At 37.3% G+C, this 25,692-nt stretch overlaps 1 protein-coding gene and 1 pseudogene across 1 annotated transcript; both read left to right on the top strand.

Annotated features, from left to right (window-relative positions):
- The first annotated feature begins 1,995 nt into the window (after positions 1-1,995).
- Positions 1,996-11,289, top strand: LOC131787815 (tetratricopeptide repeat protein 28-like). Its single transcript, XM_066160021.1, has 9 exons — positions 1,996-2,132; positions 2,682-2,833; positions 4,300-4,461; positions 4,743-4,820; positions 7,166-7,245; positions 8,187-8,400; positions 8,569-8,760; positions 9,001-9,296; positions 9,777-11,289. The coding sequence occupies exons 1-9, from the start codon at positions 1,996-1,998 to the stop codon at positions 11,286-11,288; spliced, it is 2,823 nt and encodes a 940-aa protein (XP_066016118.1). The 3' UTR covers position 11,289.
- Positions 11,290-14,146: 2,857 nt separating this feature from the next.
- Positions 14,147-23,948, top strand: LOC131799829 (uncharacterized; annotated as a pseudogene).
- The last annotated feature ends 1,744 nt before the right edge of the window (positions 23,949-25,692 follow it).

Here is a 25,692-nt window from a genome sequence, read left to right as displayed (position 1 = left end):
GACAGTTGACCGCTCTATCTCCGACAGTTGACCGATGCACCACCGAGATATGACCGACTCTAGATCGATATAGCGGTCGATATATCGACCGACACTCCGCCGATAGTTGGAGCTACATCGGCCGACTACCGAAAGACTATCGACTGACTATCAACCGAAAGTTGACCGACTGTCAACCGACTGTCGACCGGCTGTCGACCGATATATCGGTCGAGTATCGACCGACTCTCAACCGATATATCAACCGCTATATCGGTCGAGAGTACATACGTAAACATGATCTCAGTTTTCTTTGCTTGTCATGTGGAGCATGCACTCAATCGTATTCTGTAATAGCTTTCATGTCGGGCTAATAACTGAATTAACTTAATTTGCTCCCGTATTTACGATGCATTTGATCAAAAAACGGTAAACGTTTTCAGCGTATTTCATATATTTATATTTATTATTTTATATTTTAAAAAAAAAATTTTTCTTTTTGATAGACTATTTAGATTCTCCTTCCAAACTGTAATGTTTTACTGATTTCCTTGTTAAATATTAAGTCAAGTTGATTTTTCTTCGAATGAAAGCTAGAGATTTATTGCAAGCGTCGATCCGTTCAATTAACTGCTTTTGAATTTTAGGAATCCAATTCATCAACTGGTTATGATTGTCATCTGCTAAACAAAATATGATCAATCTATAATTACATCGATTGAATGTTTTCAATCAATTTTAGTTTTATCAAAACTGGTTTGGTTCTGCATGCGGCTGCACGCATCCAAGTATGTGTCTGGTGATAATTTATGTTACTATATGGCAAGGTAGTCTTTTACATGTAGGTAAATTCGAGACTTCTCATTGGTTCCAACTTGATGAGGATTTTGCCATATAGACCATCATCACACCATTCAGACAATCATAAAACATGCATTGTTTTACTTGGAATCCAGAAAATTCAAAGTAAATTAGTTTAGTCCAAGTGACATTAGTGTATGACTATTACCTTGCTTTCCTGAGCTACTAAGGAATATTGGCACTACGTCATTCCCATACTGCCACAACCTTGGGCCAATATTCCCTATAAAGCCCTCGGGCTGGCGCTTGACGGGTTAGTTAGAAGTTGTAATTGACTTTTGCAAAAATGATTTCCACTGTACATGTATCTCAGGCTATTTTGAACTCAAGATCAATTTCTTTGTTACTCTGTGCTTATTGAGAATTTCCGGGCAGGAAGATATTTTAAGCATTTAAGGATTATATGATATTATATGATAAAAAGCAGTCTTGATCATCAGGATAATTAAAGTTAGCATTAAAAAAAAATTAATTTTGCGCAAAAAGCAATGTTAACATGATTGCAAAATTAATTCGTTTAATATATATATATATATATATATGATGAGGCCCAGAAGGCCGAAACAGTACTGTCTGCAGTTAGATATAGCTCTTTGGCATACAAAGCTTTGCTTTCATGTCCAAATTGAGCACTCTACTAGGATGAGTCATTGCTGCTAGCATTATGCATGCTCACTAGTTTAACTAGTTTGAGCACTCTGGCATGGCTTAGATGATACCACATGTGTGAGATCACTTGGGGCGGCTATATAGCCTTACCTCCATCCTAGCATCAGCACTGCACTGATGAGGCCCAGAAGGCCGAAACAGTACTGTCTGCAGTTAGTTATATATATATATATATATACTGTTCAGTAAACTACAAAAATAAGCACCTGTACAGTATTGAAATCCATTTCAACAGAGATCAGCATGCATCAGTGTATATATTTTACTGTTTTTCCTGCGATAAGTGTAACAGTTGAACTAACACCCATCTATATGAATATGGGCGTCGGTTGAACTGAAGGAATTTCAATGAAAGACCCACATTATTTATACGTTTTGACTAGCAATTCCTATTTAGAAATCAAATAAGAGAATTTTACTTTGGTTTTGTAAAACTTGTTTCCTACGAGAAAGGATTCAGCATAAACTCTCCCCTCTTGTGGAGACATGGTGGCCTCACGATTTGTGAGGTGGACTCAGCGTCAAGAGGTCTGCATTTGTAACCTGGCTGGGTCAATGTGTTCTGTTCTTGTGCAACACACTTTCCTCTCACCGTCCATCTTTCCACCCAGGAGCATAAATGGGTAGCAGAAATTAGTCAGGGAAGCTTGATGAAATGCTAGGGGGGGTGGGGGGGGGGAGGGCTACCATAGGATGGACTGGCATCTCATTCAGGGGGTGGGTAGTTACTCCTAGTCGCTTCATGTGAGGAAACCAGGATTATAAGCTCAGGGCCACTGCTCAAATACAGACTATTACCTAACTACCTACAGACTCTTTGAGTTTAAATCATTTAAATTGCTGCTGTTACAAATTCTATGAACTTGCAACACAAAGAAGTTGATGTTTGCCCAATTTATCTCAGTCAATTACAAATGTATTTTATAAATCTTAAAATATATTATAATAAGAAGTAAATTGCTGTTCATTTAAAATAATAATGCTTGTTTTCTTCACTATATATATATATCTTTTGTTCTTTCCCTACTTTTAGCATGCCATTAATATTAATTGCTTGTGATTTTGTGTCTATGTATCCCTCCCATTCTCAGAAGAGAAAAAAAATACTTATTTTGCCACTGGGTAATATGTTGAGCTAATGTTTATTACCATTTGCAACCATCTTTTTTCAGGCCAGGAGAACTTAAAACAGCAACTTCTTGTAGGAAGCATCTTCTTAAAGTTGCTATGGCTACAGGAAGAAGTTCAATTAAAGTTCCATGTGAAAATGAAGACTTACCTGACAAAGAAAATGCACCAGATTTTGATGAGGACACTTTACGAGGTGAGTTATGTTCAACTTCGGCTTCAGTTATTGTTAGAACAATTTCTATTCCACCAGTTTCAAGAATGTAAGTAGATGTAGACAAGGATACATACACTGTATGACCACTTTAAAGGATATTTGACCAGCCATGACTCTCTTCTATGATTACATTATGCCGTTCATTGAGAAGGAATTTTCAACACACAAACCTTTGTTATATTCTTTTCTAAAAGTTCAAAGCAAAGTTATTAATAATACGTAAAGACCTTATTTGATCATCATACAACATCCATTATGTAAGTTTGTATATCATTATAAAGTACCATCATCATCATCATCATCATCATCTTCCCCTTATAATGCAGCAGTCAATTTGAAAGCTTCAACATCTCCTCCCTTCTCCTCGAGCAACCCACGGGCTTTTGATCATCATCCAAGCCAAAGGGGAGGGGGGAAGGGTAGGGGGAGATTGAACCTTGCCTGACTGGCATTGAGAAATTTGAACCAGAAGTGAAGACTTTCCATTAGAATACATGTGTTATATCAATGAATATATAGGTGTTTAAGGCAGATAGTGCACGTTCACTAACAAATGGCTCAGAAGAAAAAAGCGCATAAGGTCTAGGTTTTAAAGCTTGGTCAATGTGCTGAAAGTCACAGTTGCTAATTATTTTGTTTTTTACATGAAAATTTGTGATTGATCTCGAAAAGTTTAAATGCCCAGAGGTTTGCTTTAAATTGAATGACGCTTAATTCTCGTCATTATTATTACCACTGTTGTCACCCACATTATTAGCATTATGATAACTTATAATCTCATCTTCTTTATTATCATTCTTATCATTTAAATCCTATCTATTTGTCGATGGGTAATATTGCTTCTGGTTTTTATGATTGCAACATCTGGATCTTATTAACTCAGTAACTATCTAAATGTAATTAAAGCAGTAAGCTTATAATTATGCCAACTCTCTCTGATTATCAGAGAGTCTCACAGAAAAAGAACGATACTCTGGGTCCCCCATATGGGTCATCAAACCATCAAGATAAAATAGGATTTGGGTCGGTTCCTCACAGAAATATAACATTTGAACTCCAGGTTTCTTATATCCAATGTTATTATGATTATCTTAGGGTTTTTATCTCAATTTTCTTGATTGCACTTAGATTGTTTCAAAGTAGGGATTACACTTTCTTCTAAACAACAACTACAACAGCAACTGAGTCTGATTGGTTAAGCTTTCGACCAAAAAAACTCTCTTATAAGTTAACTGAGAAGGGTTTGTCCTGTGAGGAGGGAGGGGTGGCTGCTGATGTAATCTAAGGTTTTCAGGGATGGGTCAAGTCAGGCAGGTGCAAAAGTGGCTGGCACAAAAGAAAAAATCTGCAGATTTTAAATCTTCGGATCTTGGCAGCTCTGCTTACACACTAATTAACTACCCACAGAATTTGACAGAAATTATTTTCTATATATTTTTTTGCAGCCACGGCTGATTTTCACAGGAATCAAGGTAATGAGGCCTTCAAGAAAGGAGATTTCATCGATGCTATTCATTTTTACACCAAAGGAATTAAAGTGAACTGTAATGAGAAAGAACTGAAGGCCAAACTGTACAACAACAGGGCTATTGCACATCTTAAACTTGGTAGGATGATGAGAGCTTTTATATCCTTTTTTTTTCTCTTTTGAAGCTATTGAGTTGTCAGTAGTAGTTTTCTGAAAAAGGTGATAATTTTGAATGCATGCCCAAAACGAAATTCTCCGGAAAATTATATATGCCTTATCTTGGCCTCTCAAAAATGCATAGAAGTAATGTACCTCTTACCCCAGATATAAATGAGCATCACAAGCTTTTCCTAAAATTGAGGTAAAGGTGGTGGGTTTGCTATATGTACAGCTAATCAGAGATATTTATTTCAAAAACAGGAAATCACCAGGATTCACTGAGGGATGTAGAAGCAGCCATTGAGTTAATGCCAACTTCCCTCAAGGCAATTATGAGAGGTTAGATATGTTAGCTGTGCTATAATAATAATAATAATAATAATAATAATAATAATAATAATATAGAACTCAACACTCTAAGGTTAAATGAGGTTAAATGAAGTTAAATCTTGTCTCAATTGACTTTCATCAAGAGGTCATGACCATCCTGATGTTCATTTGAATCCAGCTCTTGACTGCTGTGCCGTGACTTTCCATTATGATGAGAATATTACTTTGAGTTAGATGAAGAACTCAATGCTGAATGCAAATTAAGGCAAAATTTTAGCATGAGTATTCTAGTTTTCTTTTGCTTATTGAGTTAGGTAGAGGTGTCTGATACGTTTATTCCACTATTAAGCTGTTTTGAAAAGAAGGAAGGACTTGACTTAACTCAAAACTGTGAGAAAAGTAATACCTCGATTGTTCGTTAGGTATAACTCAACTTTAAGTGCTATTATACATGTTTTAATAATGTAACTAGAGACGGCATAAGTAAATCTTATTCTTGGTGAACTTCAAGCCTTAGTTTGAGTCACCTCCTAGTAATCAATTATTAACTCTTTGTCTTTGATTAAATCAAATAAGTTAACTCAAACTAAAGGGAAACTTAGTTAATACCAAATCAAATGTTTTATTTTGTATTATAATAAAGTTCGGATATAACGCGCGCTGTCTTTGGTTGAAAGAGCGTGCTCTGTGAGAGTATAGAGCATAGAGCTGAGCTAAAGCTGTCACGCCATCTGCCAACTTGTTCTATGTTCCACCTTTTCCGGGACTTCTTTTTAGCTTTTTTCCGATAATTGAAAGTAAAATTTCGCAACAAGTAGGTAAGTAGCAACAGAAGAACCAAACAAAGGTTTGTAAACATACCAGGCGCCGTAATTTACGTTATTAAAATGTGAGCAGATACGAAAATCCTCAAAAGGAAAAAAAAAAAAGGCATTCCGAGTTTTAAAGATTTTCAAGCTCAGTTAGATTGCTAGCTTACGTACGGTAATAAAAATCAAACACAGCTAACACTCATATAGTATATAAAGTTCAGTGTTCAAAAACAAAACAGAACAAAACAGAAATGATGAAAAATATAACCAAACTGGCATAACTGTTAAAATTCATACTAATCACGAAGGTTTCTGAGCGAATATGATCATGCTGAAGTCCATCGCGGCTCGCTCATCATGGCGATCCCGGTCATCACTGTAAAGCAAGCTTCAGAAGCTACATCGGCCGCCCATCGAATGAAAAAAATTAGAGCTTGCTCTGATATCCTTTCCGATGCGTTGAGTGGAAAGTCACATCAGTCACTGCAGCCGAGTTTTGCGGTGCTGTCGTCCCGAGCGATTTTCATGTTCCGGTGAATTCGGCCCTCGTTCATTCGAAAAACACTCGCCTTGAACAGTTTGTTTTCTACCTTGTCATGTGAAAGAACTCGCGTGTTTTTGTGAGACATAATTCGGCTGAAGTTCACTGAAAATTTCCCTTCAAGATTCTATATTAGAGACTTAAAAACTTCAGGAAAAAGTGTTAAATTCGACCTGCCGAACTATTTTAGTTTGTAAACTATCGTAGAATGTGAACTTTGATGGTTTTTGAACTTTGATGGTTTGACACTTTTGACAGCTTTTGTGTTATACAGCCAATCAGGTTATTTGAACCATTCTGACAGGGATTCTGATTGGCTGATTGTAGCGTGCTTTATGAGAGTATAGAGCATGCTGACGACACTGTTGTTCGCTTTGGAAATAAAGTTTGTTTTGAAAATTGAAAGTAATTCTTGGGGAATTTAACAGATTCTTTATTATAAAACAAAAGGAGAAGCCTTGACTGTGCTCTGTTCTGTTATAAAGCACTTAGGAAGCGGCTAGAGCACTAAAGAAGTAGGGAGAAACACTCGACTACGTCTCGTGTTTCTCCCTACACTTCTTTCTTGCTCTAGCCGCTTCCTAAGTGCTTTATAACAGAACAGAGCACAGTCAAGGCTTCTCTATTTGTTAATTATGATCGAAGTTGAAATTTAACCTGGTTCTAAAAAGGTTTTAAAACTAAAAAATGTACTATAATTATAAAAATTATTAAAAGATGGGTTTATTTTTCTATTTTCACATTGCATGTCTTATATTTTATTTCTATCTCTTAGTGATTTTGTGTGGGAATTGTCAGCTGCAATTTAAATGTTCTTAGAAGTTTCAATTATCAAAAGCTAATCTAGCTGAAACCTAATAGGGCCTGTTCATTCTTTCCCTTCAGTTTTTTGGTTTTGTTTTGTTTTCTGGTCTGTAATGATTTAGCTTTCAATGGCTTCCTTTTCTTTTCTTGGAATTGAGCTGTAGTAATTATTTGCTTCTTCGTGTTGTTGCCTACAGGAGCCATTGCCTGTGTTAAACTAAAGAGATTTAAAGAAGCAATCACTTGGTGTGATAAGGGATTAGCTGTATCCTTTCAAGTAATCTTTAATTGTTTACCATGGGTATGATGGAAATACTCCATAATTTGACGTTTCAAGGGAGAAAATGCAAAGAAGGGTATTAATTACGATGGTAACTTGTCATCTCATACTTTTAGTGTGTGTTAGTAAAAACTGTGGGAAAAGTTAATACCTTATGACTCAATAGTGATATACTCCTTTTAGCCATGTCTTAGTCATAATATCCATGCCACAACTGATACTTTAGTTTAGTTAAAAGACTAATATTCACCCAGTGTATACATATGTGGATGGATGATCTCTCTAAAACGAGTCAGAAAAAGATGCTTGGCAATGCTTATATATATTATGTTGATTTTCTTGCCTTTAGATTTTTTTTTCACGACTCAGAAACTCGGAAACTTTCATTGTATTTTCCTATGGGCAAATATAACTTTGAAAGGCACATATCTGTGTTTTAGATTCATTTCTTTCATTGCTGTAAAATGTTAGTCTGAACTTAAAGATGTATTAATTTAAAAATCAAGCAAGTGCTTCCCAAGTTTTGGAAACAAGGGGTGAAAATTTCAGGTTACACGCAGTGGAAAACTTTTTGTAATGCGTAGATTTACTTCGTACCTGACTTTAAGACTGATTGTTTATTAAACTGACATCTACCTGAACACAAGCCTTCCTGATAAGCCATTTTACAATTGTTTACTTAGTTTCCAGGCCTTTGATTTGGAGTGAGGCTGAAGATAACCTTGTTGAGAGAGATCAATATCTAGTAGGCATAATTGCAAAGTAATTTGCATTTGAAAAGCAGTAATGTTGTATCATAACAAGGTAACCCTTAGCCACACTCCTGTTAAAGGGCTTGGGAACCAAGCACGCAACTGTAAAAATGGACTATCAAATATTAATCCAGAAAAATGATCTTTTTTGTTTTTTCTACATTTTTAAACCTTAACATAAAAAAGATTGACAACAATAATAGGATTTTGTTGTCATTAAGACTTCAGTCTCTCAGAGAAGTGGGGGATAAGTCCGTGGATGAAAAAGATCACATTAGCTATGACCATGTTGGTCCAAGTTCAGGTGATGTCAAGAAGGTCATTGACTTCTATAACTGGGAAGCCAAGCATCGGGAGGGTAACATGTATTGCAATCTTGGCAATGCTAATATCAATCTGGGTAATTTCAAAAAAGCCATAGAGTACCACAACCTACATCTTAAAATAGCTAAAGAAGTAGGAGACAAGCATGGGGAGGGTAACGCTTATGGCAATCTTGGCAATGCTTATGACAGTCTAGGCGATTTCAAAAAAGCCATAGAGTACCACAATCTATATCTTAAAATAGTTCAAGAAGTAGGAGACAAGCATGGGGAGGGTGGTGCTTATGGCAACCTTGGTATTGCTAATTGCAGATTGGGTGATTTAAAAAAGGCCATAGAGTTCCACAACCTAAGTCTTAAAATACTTAAAGAAGTAGGAGACAAGCATGGGGAGGGTAAGGCTTATGGCAATCTTGGCGTTGCTTATAAAAGACTGGGTGATTTAAAAAAAGCCATAAAGTATCACAACCTACATCTTGAAATAGCTAAAGACGTAGGAGACAAGCATGAAGAGGGTAAAGCTTATTGCAATCTTGGCGTTGCTTATAAAAGACTGGGTGATTTAAAAAAAGCCATAAAGTATCACAACCTACATCTTAAAATAGCTGAAGAAGTAGGAGACAAGCATGGAGAGGGTAACGCTTATTGCAATCTTGGCAATGCTAATTACAAACTAGGTGATTTCAAAAAAGCCATCGAGTACCACCACCTACATCTTAAAATAGCTAAAGAAATAGGAGACAAGCATGGGGAGGGTGGTGCTTACGGAAATCTTGGCAATGCTTATTACAGTCTAAGTGATTTCAAAAAAGCCATAGAGTACCACAACCTACATCTTAAAATAGCTAAAGAAGTAGGAGACAAGTATGGGGAGGGTGGTGCTTACGGCAATCTTGGCAGTGCTTATTACAGTCTGGGTGATTTCAAAAACGCCATAGAGTTCCACAACCTAAATCTTAAAGTAGCTAAAGAAGTAGGAGACAAGCATGGGGAAAGCAACACCTATGGCAATCTTAGCAATGCTAATTACAAACTGGGTAATTTCAAAAAAGCCATGGAGTACCAAAACCTACATCTTAAAATAGTTAAAGAAGTAGGAGACAAGCATGGGGAGGGTGTTGCTTATGGCAATCTTGGCAATGCTAATTACCTTTTGGGTGATTTCAAAAAGGCCCTAGAGTACCACAAGCTACATCTTGAGATGATTAAAGAAGTAGGAGACAAGAATAGGGAGGGTTGTGCTTATGGCAATCTTGGCAATGATTATTACGGTATGGGTGATTTAAAAAAAGCCATAGAGTACCACAACCTACATCTTAAAATAAGTAAAGAAGTAGGAAACAAGCAAGGGGAGGGTCATGTTTATGGTAATCTTGGCAAAATGTATCAAACTCTGGGAGATTTGAAAAAGGCCGACGAGTCGTACAAGCTAATGCTCGAAACTGCCAAAGAGGTCGCAGACAAATTCTTGGAGGCAACGGCTTATTATTCATTAGGATGCGTTTCTGAGTTGCTGGGTCGACTGCCCAAAGCCGTTGAACATTACCAAGCTAGCATAACCTTATTCAATTCCTTGAGAGTACTTCTAAAATCTAAAGATGAATGGAAAGTTAATTTTCGAAATCAGTATCAAATTGCGTACACAGGTTTGTGGAGAGTTCTAGTAGAACAAGGTAATATGGATGAAGCCTTGCTTGCTGCTGAGAAGGGACGAGCTCAAGCTCTGACCGATCTTATGGAATTCCGTTTTTGTGGTGGAACAAGTCAGCACAAGAAAGGAGATGAAGATTTAGCGGTTTTAAAAGACGTTCCATTAAACACTGTCTTTCAAGCAGTGGACGGAGCTAGCGTCAGTCTTTGGGTTGTGTCCGAAGGAAAACAAGTTCAGTTAAGACAATGTAAACTGAATAGTTCTGTTTCAGGGAACAGTGGAGCCAGCCAGTCCTTTAAGTCGTTCATACTCGGTGTCTATACACAACTTGGTGTTCGTTCTAATGTGAGATGCGAGAATCGATCTTTGGATGCTTTGAGGGAGAACCGTTCAAAAGTGGATGAGAAAACTAAAGAAGACAACTCTCAACCTTCCATCGAATGCTTAAGCACTTTGTATGATACCGTCATGAAGCCAGTGGCTGACCTGCTTCAAGGGGATGAGTTACTCATTATTCCCGATGGACCCCTGTGGCTCGTTCCTTACGCCGCACTCAAGGATGGTAATTCTAAATATCTGTGTGAATCGTTCAGAATCCGACTCGCTCCATCGTTAACAAGTCTTAGACTCATTGCCGATTGCCCAGATGATTATCACAAAAGCAGTGGTGCTTTACTAGTAGGGGATCCGTGGGTAGCCGAGGTTACTAACAGTAAGGGAGAGATACTCCTCGAGCAGCTTCCGTGTGCTAAAGAAGAAGTAGAAATGATCGGAAAAATTCTGAATATCACGCCAATCACTGGCAGACAGGCCACGAAACGTGAGGTGTTGAAAAGACTCAGTTCCGTTTCCTTAGTTCACTTTGCGGCACACGGATGGATGGAAACTGGCGAAATTGCTCTGACACCTGACCCACACCGAAGATCTACTGTGCCAACGGAGGAGGATTACATTTTAACAATTGGAGATGTGTTGAATGTTCAACTTCGCGCCAAACTTGTTGTGCTTAGTTGCTGCCACAGTGGTCGGGGCGAGATCAAGGCTGAAGGTGTGGTTGGCATTGCGCGCGCTTTTATGGGGGCTGGTGCTCGGTCTGTTGTGGTGTCCCTGTGGGCGATCGATGACGAGGCTACTCTCGAGTTAATGAAATGCTTTTATCAAAACCTTGCAAAAGGTAAACCTGCAAGCGAATCACTGAACCTGTCCATGAAAAGCCTCAGAGAATCAGACAAGTTCCGTGACATCAAATACTGGGCGCCTTTTTTTCTAATTGGAGATGACGTCACTCTTGACTTCATGGCAAAGGAAATATAAAATCACATAAATGAAAAACGCTTTTCTTTTCATCTCAAGAGAAAAAGAATGTAGGAACGTGGAAGGGTACGCGTTTTTCTATTTTGGCAATTTTTGGCAATTTTTAAAAACTATTTTACTTTTTGCGAAATAGAACTTGAGATGTGTAACTTTACTTTCATGAAGAAATAAAAACACGCTTTCATTATATTTTGATCAGTGGAATTGTCTTTTTTTCTTACCTTAGCAAATTTAAATGTTTGCGAAGAGAACGAAATGTAACGAGGCTTCTGCTATGAGTGCCTGCAGTAGTTGCAGGTAATTACGGGGTTTTCGTTTTCGCCAAAATAACAGTTAGCTCTAATCCTGCATTACAAATAGTTGTATGCAAAACAATTTAAAGGGTTTTTTTTCCTTGTACATTACCAGGCGCTTCTCCACTGGGTTTTAATTACGTTTACATTCTAAGCTTTTAGTAAGCAAAGAAACTTCGTCATTGCAAAAGTTGGCGAAATGTTTATTTCCAAAAATTTTATTTGCAAAATTTGCAGCAAAATGTCATTTAAACTTGGATGAATTTTCTACATCATAAATTACTTTGGTACAACTTGAGATTATCTTTAGGAAAATAAATTGATTATTCTCTTTTTTAATCCATTTAAATGTAATCTAATTCTATCACTGCCAAGATTGCCATTCTAAGCTTAATTTAAAAAAGTAACCATCAGAGGCGATGGGTTACTGACCATATTTTTGAGACATTAGACCTGCCTCTAGGGGTGTAGCCAGCCTCTTGTCCCGTAGGCCCGGCCTACAATTGTTTTTCGCCTGCTTGATTGTTATAATATGACTCTTGCAAGTTTTGAAACTAAAATTGAACTCTCTTAAGGAACAGGTCTAGAGCAAATTAAAATGCTGGCTACAACCCCGTTTTTAACTAAATGAGTTTGGTCAATTTTAGTCCGTTTTATCAAACACCTATCTCTTCGTTTTAAAGAACCACGGCAGAGAGGTAAATAATTGTCCTTATAATCTAAACAAGGAAACAGCGAAGCAGATTTCACTTTTAATTTATGTGACACGGAATTTGTTGTTTCTAGTAGAAAATATTTACACCCATAAATGAGAGAAGCAATTATTTTAGTGAAATGGTTCGTAAATAAATGGAAACCCAGTCCGTAGTTGAAAAGGTTCAGGGCTTCGGGAGAGAACTTTCAAATTTTGAAAATTCCCTCTTCAAATTATTTTCTGTGCTTTAAATTTACCCTAGTATAATATGAAGATATCTTCCTTATATTTAAGAATTTTTACTTAGGTTTTCAGAGCACGCTCTGAAATTGGACTCCATTATGTGGTCAAAAGTTTAAGATATACTGTATCACAGCTGTTTTAGAAGAAATTTTTGTAAAATCAATCAATGATTTTGCAGATTTTCGTAACTACCATTGATTTATGCTGGTATAAAATGTAATAGTTAACCTTGCGCATGGTTGATTATGATGTAACGTAGGATTTTAAAAAGACAAGCTGGAACAATTTTAACTAAAGATGCTTTGTATAATGTCAGTGTATTTCGTGTGAAGTGTGTTGATGCTATTTTTGTTTACAGTTGAAGGTAATTATTCATTTACCTTAGTTTAATCAACTCATGAACTCCGAAGTTCTAAAGAAAAATTCTCCCAACTGACAAGAATGAGTTTCTTTGTTGCATCATTCCGAGAATTTGTTGTAACATTACGTTTCGGGCAAAAAATTATCGTCCAGTTTAGATTTTCTCTAGTTCTTATTGAAACCATCTTTGTCGGTGTATTAATTTTGTGAGGAGAATTTAAATTATGATCAATCTTGGGAGTAAATGGGTTCATTTTAGTGTCTCCTTCTAGCGCGTATTTTACTTAAAGCCTTGGCAATGAAATGCAGTTTCTATTGTAATGAACTTTTTCTTACTTCTTTGTGTAAGAGAAGTGCACAGTATATAAAATAAAAAAAACTGCGGTGGTTTTCATTGTGTTTCCATATTCTAAGGATTCACGTGAGATGCTGAGAGAACAGATCTTATGGGGACTTCAATCCTTGTTTTGACCCACATGTACCAAGTTCACAATCTGTGCAGGTCACTGAGTACTAACTTTCTATGTTTCAAGCCCCCACCCACTTAACAAACGCGCGTCGTCTCTTTGATTGAATCTCTTCCACTGTCCATCGTTCTCCATATTGTCACACGGTTTAGAACGCCGACGGACGTGTTTATACTGTTACATGTGTGCACCTTTTTTACCTTTTTCCTCACATAAGTTTTTATACCTTTTCACATCTGTGTATCGCTTTTTTCTCCTTCCTTTGGTTCCTCTCTTTTCTCTATCGTACTTTTCCTCTATCCCATCTTTACGCGCACTACTTTCATCGGCCTTAAATTTTATTTTTCTGGGCGCTTCATTAGACGCGACTATCTCCTTGTCTGTTTCAGTTTTCATTCGTCTCAATCCTCGCGTAACGTCAGGCTTCTTTCAACTCATGTACCTCCTTACCCCCCTCCTCTCCCCCCCCCCCACCCACTCAGAGTAGTTGTTATCATGCCTATTTTTTGTCCGTATTAGGATGGTGTCCTCTTGACGTCATCTCTAGTGAAATCTCGGTTTTCCTTTCAATTGATTCCCGGTCCACAGGGGTCGGGTGCCGGTGTTTGCTCTCCTCAATCCTCTCTTTACAGTTGCAGTTATAAAGCGGAGCAGTTGCAGTTATAGAGCTCTCTCCAAGTCTTCGCGACGTAATCGATGCATTTTGTTGGAAACGAGTCCGTCAATGTCCAAATGAAGGCTTCTACTGATTGGGAATGGGTCAAACTCTCGTCCAGGGTCCACCTACATCACGAATCCAAGATGGCGGCAGGCCAATCTATGGACGACTTCACAGGGTCGGTGGCCGCCATCTTGGATGTAGACCCCGAGAAGACCGTTGGAAAGAGTTTGAACAAAATAATTAAGAAAGATTAAGTGACTGTAATACTTCCTAAGAGGCAGTCGATAACAACTTGCGGGATTCATTATGAGCAAACATGTTCCATCAATTATGTTTCCCTTAGACATACAAACAGGTTTAAGTCCTGCTAATCCAATTCCATTTCATTTTTATTACTGAGACTCATAATATTTTTATTTGCTTGCTCTTTTTGTCGCGTACATGTTTAAACGGAACTAGTTCAGTGTTTAAACCAATAAAAGGTGAGGTTGATTCAAAGGTTTTGCGCATCCTCAATGCACTAATTTACTGTGCATAATCATCTTGAAGAGCGATTAACTCCAGGATGCGCCATAAATATTCGTGTCAATCAGGAGACTCTTAGGCGAGAGTCATCGTTTATTACTCTTGAGATGGCCGAGTGAATGTGGTCAACTTTGCAGGAGTGAATCAGAGCTCTAGCGATGAAACAATCAATTGCTTCTAACCTTACCTGAACTGATTAAAAAGGATCTTTACATTCAATATTTCACTTACTTATACCATAAAGGAATGAACAATATGTATACATATCAAACTCATGGGGTACATGTAGTGACCACGCCCACTTCAACGCCCCACTCAAATCGAGTGTAATTTTCGAATGTTTTACCATCGTGCGGATTCTCCACGGAAAAAGCACTCAATGTACCTCTGAAATATTAAGCTATAATATTGTGGCTTTCTATTTCGCTAATTTTCTAACTTGAAGGTAGAGTTTTTCCCTCGTCATTTTTGCCTTTTCTCCGAGCGGTTACGTCAAATTAACGAGGCGTTTTTGATCAAAACACGACCGAGCGGAGGGTCTCGGGCGATATCTCTTTTACGCAGGCGTATTTTAAAAATGTACCGCCAGAATAAAAAAGAAGAACAAATTTCCTTTGTTTTGATATGTAAAGTGTCGAACAAAAAGCAGGTTTACCCTCGTCAAATGGCGTTTCAGAACAGCTGTATCTTCCTCCTTTTGATTTTTTCCTGTTTTGTAAGCGTGAAAGCAGTAGGAGAGGGATCGGGAAACACAGAAAGCGCTTCGGAAATTAATCTGCCATCGTTTAATTACAAGATGAACAAGTAAGATTTGTGAAGTTCGTTGAAGTTTGAAGTCTAAATAAATGCCTTTTTTAAGCTTGTTTGCTGGATTTTTCGTAAACTTCCCTGATCAATTTTTCGTTTCAGCTTACAAATCTATACTATTTCAAAGCAAGGCAAAGACGAAGACGGAGAACCATGAGTCGGTCCTCTCAACAAGGTAAACAAAGTGTTTGAGCAATCAGGTATACGAGCAGTAATAATCAATAGCCGCATATCAGAAGTCTTCAGAAAGAAAACATTCTGTCTTCAGAAAGCTGTCAAGAAAACTAGTAATCGTAATGGAAGGCAATTAAATGCACTTCTTAGCAAGTTGGAAACGGGCCCTCGGTATCGATCTAATATCATATCGATCTCAATATCATACAGTTTTGTATCTTTTTTCCTTGGATTCACCTTTCTAACGGGGGTTGAGTATTCGTTGCAAAATCGCTTTGTTTTTTCTATTTCCCTCTTTGGTCTGTTCGCAACGGAGAGCATGCGCATTACGTGGGGTTAGTGGTTGCGTACACCTGGAACCGAGAAAAACAAATGTTCGTCGCACTGGCGAAAATCGAAAGGGGCTCATTCTCGACCTCAGAGCCACCCGTTTTCGCTCACTCTGACCACATGAACAGCTCATTAAAATGATTGCACCCGCACGGAGTGAAAGAGTTTGTTTCCTTCTTTTTTATTTTACAATTTCCGCTGCTTGTTGCTACCGCCTTACCTCTTATGTAGATCAGTTTTTTAGCGATTCGATATCGTTTGAGCTAAACATTTTAATTGTTTTGTTTGGTTAAATGTACTAAATTTGTAGAATTTATTACCTTGTTTTGAATGTCAATGTTGGAACAGTACGACGCATGAAAGAAGCTAGTGTGTATTGTAAACCTCAAAGCCATAATTCGTCATACCACTCAAAAGAAGTTCTCCACTTCCGGTTTTCTGTGTCATGTACTTCGAGTTTGCACAGAATCTTGGGCCTGGGGTTTTTCCCTGACAAAACAACTCCCAATAAAAGGCAGCATCGCTTTCCGCAAGTTCACAGTTTAAATCGTTTTCTCGAGATTTTTCGTTCGTTGATATTTATGTTCAATTTCATTTGGACCTTATTAATCTTACTGAATCCCTTTGAAACATTCTCATAACGGATTGAGGTGGCGAGGTTGGGAAAAACGCTTATAAAACAGTCAAACGTCGCATCTGTATATTCAACAGGGTAAGACTCTACATGGTTATAAAGGATTTGTATACATTAGGTAAATGCCTTTATTTTGAGCTTCTCTGTCAAAGTTAACACTTTCAAGTGTTTTTGAAATCTTTTTGGATTTTCTTTGATTTCTGGTGGTGTGATACTCTCCTACAACTACAAAGAATTGCTAACTTAATTGGAATATTTGTGAATTGCCGTCCAGCGTTATTTTAAAACTTACCTTAAAATGCTGACGAATTCACAAAAAATTGCAGAGGAAAAGAAACGGTATTTACTTAAAAAAAAAGAAATAATAAAGTTGTAAATTTAGTGGGATTTAGCAGTGGACACGAGGTGGATACGAGGTGGTGTGAGGTTTTTGTATACTGAGTAAAAATTTTTATTTTGAGCTTCTCAGTTTTTGTTTTCTCCTCCAATTTTTTTTTAACTTATCCTAATTCTCTTTTAATTCTGGTTATGAAGGCACAGAATTACAACTGCCGAGGATTCTAACTTTTACTTGACTCTGGCGCTACGGTGCACTTGCTTAATTAAAACTTACACTCAGAGTTGACGAATACAACAAAAAGCAACAGGAATAATAATCTATCTAGGAAAAAACGAATGATTCTTAATTGTTTCGAGGAAAGTCCAATGGATTGCTTTAATTTTGTGTTTAGTGATGAGCGAAGCACTTTCACTCTACTTACGAAATTGAAAGTGCTTCAATCAGCACCAATCTCCAAATTAAATATGGGTGTTTTTTTAAATTATCATTACTATTATTTTAGACCCCTTTTAACATAGAGGCGTGATCACAAAGGATGATCACGTAGGTAAAAATTGTGATCATAGTCTGGAAAAATTTCCGGGCATGATCACGATAGGTCTCCTTCGCAGCCGTGCTTAGTTAGTTCTCCTTAGTTCATAACTAAGCAGTCGTTCGTAGGGAGGAGCTTTGCGTGACGAGTCTATGAACGGCTACGAAGGAGACTAGATCACGCTGTTATTTCTGTGAGTCGTGACGTTTGTTTTGCCAAAGCGATTTTATAAAATTTCTTTGCCAATGGAGATAGTCAACATTTCCACCAGTCTGTTCTAAACTCCAAATCAGCATGTCGCTAGTTGTGTGTTAGTGAACATTTGAAAACAATGCTGTCTACGTTAGTGCGTGACAGTCTGTTGCTCCAGTAAGAAAAAAACAATAAAGGTTCAGAAAGAAACGTGTGAAAAATAATTGCAAGTATGAGTCGAAAAGAGTTTCGTAAAATAAATACATGCTTTAGAATTTTTTTTTTCTGAACGAGTGCGTGACTCGGCTGCGTGAGAACTGCGTGAGAACTCGAAGGAATGGAGGTGCTTCGTGACAAAAGTCACGCATTGAGCGTGAGATTCACGTTAAAACTATTACTTTTCATACATTTAAGGTTTCTGATTCGAACTGTTGATTTTAATTTCAGGAAGAAACCGCTGTTTTTGTAAAGTGCCTAGAAAATTAATTATCTTTCTAGATGAATTTCGGTGTGGATATATTTAGAATGAGTTAGAGGTTCCAGCTTTGATCGATTCAAACTTCTCGGATGTAATTTGGACTTGACTTGTGGCGGTAAATGGTATGAACATCACGCAGTCACTGAATTTTTCTCTGTTTTCAACAGGATTAATATCACTGTCACTTTGTGTAAATAAATCAAGGTTTTGTATATCATTGAACTTGAATATAATATGTGAGATTTATGAATCTCATCACCTCTGGGGCTGCTTTTCTTTTTACTCCATTTATCGAGACGCTATATATTATTTTTTTAATTCAGGCTCCGTTGACCTGACGTGTACTAGTTCCTTTTGCACTTTATCACATGATAGTGTTCAAACAGAAATTTAATAGCAAACCTTATTTTCACATCAGTAGTGGCTATGGAGAGGTCTTTCAACTGAAGTTCCAGCCGTGGACGTTGAAACAGCTGAGAGAGAAATTTCAGAGGATGTTAATCATGAGAATCTTTACAAGGTAAGGTTCACTTCAAGCTTCAATTACTTTGCCACAAGAACATGCACTGTGTATTCCTCCTGTATATAGATCGTAGCAGAGGTAAAACAACATGTATGACCACCCCGTGGGGTGTACTTCCTAGTAATAGGCTGATGGGGATGTGCCGCCGGTTAGAAAGGCATTTTCACGACCGAATTGACTATAATGGGGTAGCATTTTCAAGAGATTAAATTACCAGAATTGGGTAGCACATTTAGGAATTTTGGGGGAAAGAAAACTCTAGGAAAGTAGGGACTTAAAAACGGAAAGTTCGCAGTTAAAAGTTTGTTACCAGCTCGTATTGCCAAAGTGACTATAATGGGGTGGATAATTAGCCACAGAATAGACTGTAACGGGGTAGGGGGTTCTGAAAGACCAGCGGCACATACCCACAAAAATTGACTGAAGTACCTCCTCAATTTATCGTATATTTTTTTTCTTATCCAGGGGATTGTGACGTTACCATGACTACAGCTTCCCTTGACACTGATCAGCCATTGCTACGTAAATCAGCCAAAATAATACTAATCTGGCCAAGACAAAGAAATCTCTGTTATGCACATGCGGATTGTTGTTGCTATGGCAACTAGTTGGGGTACTTTTGTACATGATTCGTGATGTTGCTTGCTTCAGGGTCCAATCCACCGCATATCGGTGCAAAAAAGATACCTATTTCCCTTTTTCAGAAGAGCTAACAATAGTGTGGCTGGCTTCGCTGTGTATTTGCATCGCTATCTTCGTAGTTTCTTTTCGGAATGTTCCACAGTTCCCTGGTTACGAGGCAATCTTATATAAGCTCGTGTTTGTTCCTTCATTCTTGACTTTGGTTCTTCTTCTCACCCTCGCCATACGTCGATACATTAAGCTATTCATTTATATCGAGTCTTCTGAATCTTGGGTCATAATTTTTTTCTTGAAAAGAAGTTGTGTTCTCAGAACTTTAGCTGTAGGATTTCTAAATTACACCAGGTTAAACTTTTTGGAGAAAAACTATCACAATTTTTGTGTATATAAACAGTTTGTGTAGGCTCTTCTTTCAATTTCAGCTGAAGCACTTCCGGCTTCAAGCTTGCACAGAGTTATGGGCCAGGGGACTCCCCCTTTTATTTTCACAATGCACCATGGATATTCTTCGTTGTATAACACAGGTTTCGAGGCTTTCTTGGTACTTTCTTGGCCTTGGTGACTTTCTTTGAAACATTTCCATGACGGATTGAGGAAGTAAGGTCGTAAAACAGTTAAACGTGCCTTCCATTTCCGCGACAGAGGTAAGAACGCATGGTTGTATATAGATTATTGAATATAAATTAAATACCTTTATTTGAGTTTCTTAGTTAACATTTTCTCCCACAAATGTTCTTAATCTGTGTTAATTTTCTCTGATTTCCGGCCATGAAAGACATTCCTGCAGCTACCTGACAAGGATTGCTAACTTTTACGAGATTCTGGCGTGTATTAATTGTTAATTGCCGCTTCCGGTTACTCAATTGCAAGTTATAAGCTAATTTCACCGAGCTTGTTTGAACATGTTACAGTTGTCGAATTCACAAAAATTCGCAGGCAATACCTGGCATTTACCTTGGAAAAAAACGTAATTCGGGAGAGTGAAAAGGAATATCCGAATAATCGATTTGCAAGCGCTAATGACCGAAACACTTTCGGTTTCGTTTGCGCGTCATGGAGTTCATGCAGACAATTGCGTTTTGCCTTAGCTTTCATGTCAGATTTCTATTTGTATTTACTTAAATTTCCCCCGTATTTACGATGCATTTAATTAAAAAAAACGATAACCATTTCCAGCGCATATGTGTTTATGTTTACTATTTTACAGTTTGAAAGTAATTTTTTTCTTTTTGATGGACTGGCTAGATTCTCCTTCCAAACAGTACTGTTATACTGATTTCCTTGTTCAATATTGAGACAAGTTGATTTTTCTTCAAATGTCAGCTAGTGATTTATTCCAAGCATCCTTTCAATCAACTGCATTTGATTGATTGGTGTCTGAGTAAAGTTTTGCCTTTTGTCATCTTCTAATCAATATATGATCAATCAACAATCACATAAACTGAATATTTGCGATCAAATTTTTTTTATCAAAAGTTGAATATGATGTAACGTAGGATTATGAAAACGAGCTGGGGCAGTTTTAATTTAATATACTCTAGGGTGAGGATTTAGGGAACTTACTCAGTTATTCTAGTTTTAAGTCTAAGGCAACACTTGGTGACCGGGCATTTATGTTTGCGGCACCTAAACTATGGAATAATTGGAATAATTTACCAGGGGATATAAGAGAATCTAGATCTATTAATAGTTTTAAATCGAAGCTTAAGACGTTTCTTTTTAAGAAAGCATTTTATAATTGATAAAGTTTTTATAGTTATTTATTCATTGATAAAGTTTTAAATAGAACATTTCAAGTAATAATTAGTTATATATTATATATCTTATTTATAATGAATCGTATTTAATTGTTATTTTGTACTCCAATGATCATTATTATTATTATTTTTATTTTATCTTTAGTTTATTGTAATTATTATGTTTTTGCGCATTTGAATATATATATATACCGAATTTGTGCCTTAGAAGTCAATAAATTATTATTGTTATTCACTAATCTGGTGTTTAAACCAATAAAAGGTGAGGTTAATTCAAAGGTTTAGCGGATCCTCAATGCACTTATTTATTGTGCACTATCAACTTGAAGGGTGCCTAACTCCAGCAGGCACCATGAATATTAGTGTGTATTACTCTTGAGGTTACCAGGTAAATGTGGTCAATCTTTGCAGGAGCGAATCAGAGCTCTAGCGATGAAACAACGAATTACTCCTAACCTAACCTGAAATGATTATCAAGGATCTTTACATTCAATATTTTAGTTACTTATGTCATAAAGCAATGAAAAATATGGATATTTTTGCCGTAAACAGAAATGAAGAGAAGTATGTGGACAGTTTCACTGTTTGCAGTGATTTAGGCAACAACTCAACCGACAGGTTGTTCAATTAATTGATTTATGCACACGGTATTTCACTTTCGCCAAACGCTTAAACATTAATTAATATGCGGATCAAATTTCGTCCACACAAAGTACACGAATCTAGAAAGAAACTCCTCTGTATGGAACATGAACTCGAAAGACTGGGAGAGAAAGGGAATCTGGTTTCAAAAAGGGTCTTAATATCTTGAAGTTTTCCTCTTAAAAAAGACAATTGGATAATGCATCTAACTAATGATTTACACAAGTTTTCTTAGCTGAGGAGTATCACTGAGTTATCTCCTTCGAAAGAAGCCGAGACGTAAAAAGGTGTGTCACGAAATATTTCGCTGGAAAGCTAATGGAAGGTATGTTGAAAAATTATATCAGTATTAGGGAAATCAGTATTGATCGTTAACGATAGATCAAAGAAACCAACCACGAGTCCAACCACGAGTCCTACACACGTAAATACCATAAAAGGACTGCTGAGATCTTTGGTGCAATCAATTTTAGAATTAGGTTGATGAAAATCTTTTGGGAAGAATTTTTCATCGACGAAAGGAACATTCTTTGCCTCCATATGCCTTTCAAGCGAGAAAGACTGCCAAAATCGTAAAGGGTTCATTCTCGTCCTCAGAGCCACTCGTTTTCGCTTACTCTAATCACATGACCAGCTTCTTGTTGCTACCGCCTTACCTCTTGTGTAGATCAGTTTTTTAGCAATTCGATATCGTTTGAACTATATGTTTGAAAAAAATTTTTTTGGTTAGATATACTAAATTTGTAGAATTTATTAGCTTGTTTTGATTGTCAATGTTGAAACAGTGCGACACATAAAAGAAGCAGTCTGTATTTTAAACCACAAAGCCATAATTTCGTTATACTATTTCAGCACGGTTTTCCGTGTCATGTTCTTCAATTAAGCTTGCACAGAATCTTGGGCCTGGGGTTTTTCCCTGACAAAACAACTTCTAATATTAGGCAGCAACGCTGTCGGCAAGTTTATAGTTTAAATAGTTTCCTCGAGAGTTTTCGTTCGATGTTTCTGCTCAATTTCATTTGGACCTTATTGATCTTACTGAATTCCTTTGAAACATTCTGATAACGAATTGAGGAGGCAAGGTTGGGAAAAACGCTTATGGAACAGTCAAACGTGGCTAAGTGTTTACTCGACAGGGTAAGACTTTCCCAGGTTGAGAAGGATCTTTGTATATGTAATCACATGAGGCCAAGTACTATTAAGGATTAATTGCACGAGAGTTTTCAAAATTTTCCAAAATTGCCCGAGTCGCGAAGCGACGAGGGCAATTTGGAAAATTATGAAAACTCAAGTGCAATTAATCCTTAATAGTACGAGGTCTCATGGGATTACTTGTTTATCAATAAAGGGCAAAATTTATACGAAGGAAAATCACGCGCGCAGTCTATTTTTAACAAATTTCAAGATAACGAACGGTTGCTATGCAACGGATTAGCCAATCATTAACAGGTAATCATGCCCTCTCTTGATTACTAAAAATGCCCTCGATTAAGAAAAAATGCCCTCTCTCTCAACCAATCAGCGCTCAGTAATTTTGCCCTTTATTGATAAATACATTAAGTAAATGCCTTTTTTTAGTTTCTCTGTCAAAATTAACACCTTCAAGTGTTTTAGAAATCTTTTTTGATTTTCTTTGATTTCTGGTGGTGTGAAACTCTGCTACAACTACCGAGGATTGCTAACTTTTATTTGAATACTTCGTTGCAACGAACTGCCGTCCCGCGTTACTTTAAAACTTAACTTAAAATGCTGGCGAATTCACAAAAAAATGCGGAGAGAAAGAAACGGTATTTAACTAAAAAAAAAAGAAAAAAAGAAAAATAATAGGATTTAGTAGTGGACATTCTACGAGGTGGCTGTTCTTGTCCACTGATACAAATTGTCAATAAGCAATAAGCGCTAACAATACTATGGCTGGCTTCGCTGTGTATTTTCATCGCTATCTTCAAAGTTGCTTTACGGAATGTTCCACAGTTCCCCGGTTACAAGGCAATGTTATATCACCTCATGTTTGTTCCTTCATTCTTGACTTTGGATCTTCTTCTCACCCTCTCCTTGTATCGATACATCCTCGAGATGCATACAGCATATACAGCTAAGAACTCCTTGGATATAGATACTATAAACACACTTTTGGCAGTTTTTGGCATCACCACTTTTAGAATTTTCTTAATGAATTTCTTTTCGGAAAAGCTTTTAACGACAATAGGAACATCCTTCGTAACCACATTCCTTTGGAGCGAGAAGGAATGGAAAATCACAGGGTGTCCACTCTCGTCCCCGGATCAACTCGTTTTCTCTTTTTCGAACACGAGGAATGCTTGTTGATTGTGATTGATAAGACTTACCTCTTAAGTTTAGTGTGAAGAGTGATCGGGAAACATGTAAAAATGAGATATAATCATACAAAGTATAGCTAATCGTATGAAAGTGAGAGAATAATGTCATGTGAAGCGCTAGAGAAGTATGTTATTAATGTTTACTAAAGGTATATACATATGGAGTATGGTAAGTTTCAGGGAGATTTCTACTCCAGAAGCAGTCTATTAGGTTCATTTTGGTTGCTTTTGGCCTCGCACCAGCGACAGGCATTATAATTAACAACGTGTCAATAAATTGATTTAGTTTCTAAGGAAACTGTGGTGTTGCGTCGATGAGGGGTACAACAAGATAATTTGGCATAGTTTGAAGCTACACTGGTTTGCAGATTTAATGAATGTGACCGAAGTTACAATTCATAAACCCAATGTTTCGACACTCCTGTCTAGTGCCTTCATCAGGGGTGATCTAAACGCTGCAACAAGAGGTCCTTTTATATGATCACTAATTAGCGGCCTTTTTTTCTGACGAGGTGTAAATAGGCGTCAGGAAGCAGACCGCCATCGTCACGATTTAAAGGAGCGTGGGCGGAGTTTATGTGCCAAGCCTCCAAACAAAGGCGCTGGTGGTAACGCCGATTAGTGGTGATAATTTTAGAATTATCCCACCCAATTGTATGGTTGGTTAGGCAAGTATGCTCCGATAAAGCTGAATTTTCCTTTTTGCAAAGAAAAACCGCTTTTTGGTGCTCTTTTAACCGTGTACCAAACTGGCGTTTGGTCTGTCCGATGTATTCGTTATCACAGTCATTGCAAGGAATAGAAGGCACAGGAGTGTCGAAACGTTGGGTCTATGAATTGTAACTTCGGTCACATTCATTAAATCTGCAAACCAGTGTAGCTTCAAACTATGTCTGATTGTCCACCTGGTTGCCGTGTGAACTTTAATATAAGATAATTTGGTTTTGTAATCCAGCTACACAAAGTAGTTTTAAATGACGCGAATATATGTATATACCACATGTGTACAGTTGGCTATTTTTGTGCTGTAAAAAAATCTGTTTGAGCGGTCGGCTGCGCAAGCTGCACTTCTCTATCCAATCTGCTTTTCCCGCCTTATGAGAAATGAACAAAAAGACTTGGCAAGAAAAAAAAGCAGTTGGATCATACATAGCTTATTAGACTTTTTTGTGTTTAGTATTGCTTAGTATTTTCACTCCTTGTTTACATTTTGTTGAGGCTGTAGGAGAAGTCAAAATACGGCACAACTCTTAAGAAGACTCAGGTATGTCATCGCCAGATAAAGAAAATCCAAAAATCTTTTCAGGAAAAAAACCGGAAACCAATATCCCCAGAAACAGTGCGGTGCCACAAACGTTATAGTCCTCTAAATGGTATGCAATCACAGAATGAAAATTAAGATAAATAACAGTTTATGTTCACGCTGCAGGTCGTATAGTCAGCTTTTAGGAGTTTGTTCTCGTTATAGTTTTGATTCGTAACTATTGCTGATAAATTATCTTTAAAGGTTTCCTGGAGTTCTTCATGACGTAGATCAATTTTATTTAATGTTTATTGACGCTTAGAACTTCATGTGTCCTCTTTAATTTCTATGTAATAAAGTTATGACATTCATTTCGTTGTTTTTAATATTTTTTAATATTGAAAGATTGCGATGCATAGCAGAAACACTTTTTTTTAACTTCAAAACAACAATTTTGCCAAACCATAGCCTACGTTGCTGGCGGTCTGCGGTTTGGGCCAGCAACGCAGGCTAGCCAAACCACAGACT

This window comes from Pocillopora verrucosa, chromosome 13 (genome assembly GCF_036669915.1).
Source record: "Pocillopora verrucosa isolate sample1 chromosome 13, ASM3666991v2, whole genome shotgun sequence".
NCBI classification, from domain to species: Eukaryota; Metazoa; Cnidaria; class Anthozoa; order Scleractinia; family Pocilloporidae; genus Pocillopora; species Pocillopora verrucosa.
The sequence above is the reverse complement of the archived record's forward strand: the minus strand, read 5'-3'. Positions and strand labels throughout refer to the sequence as shown.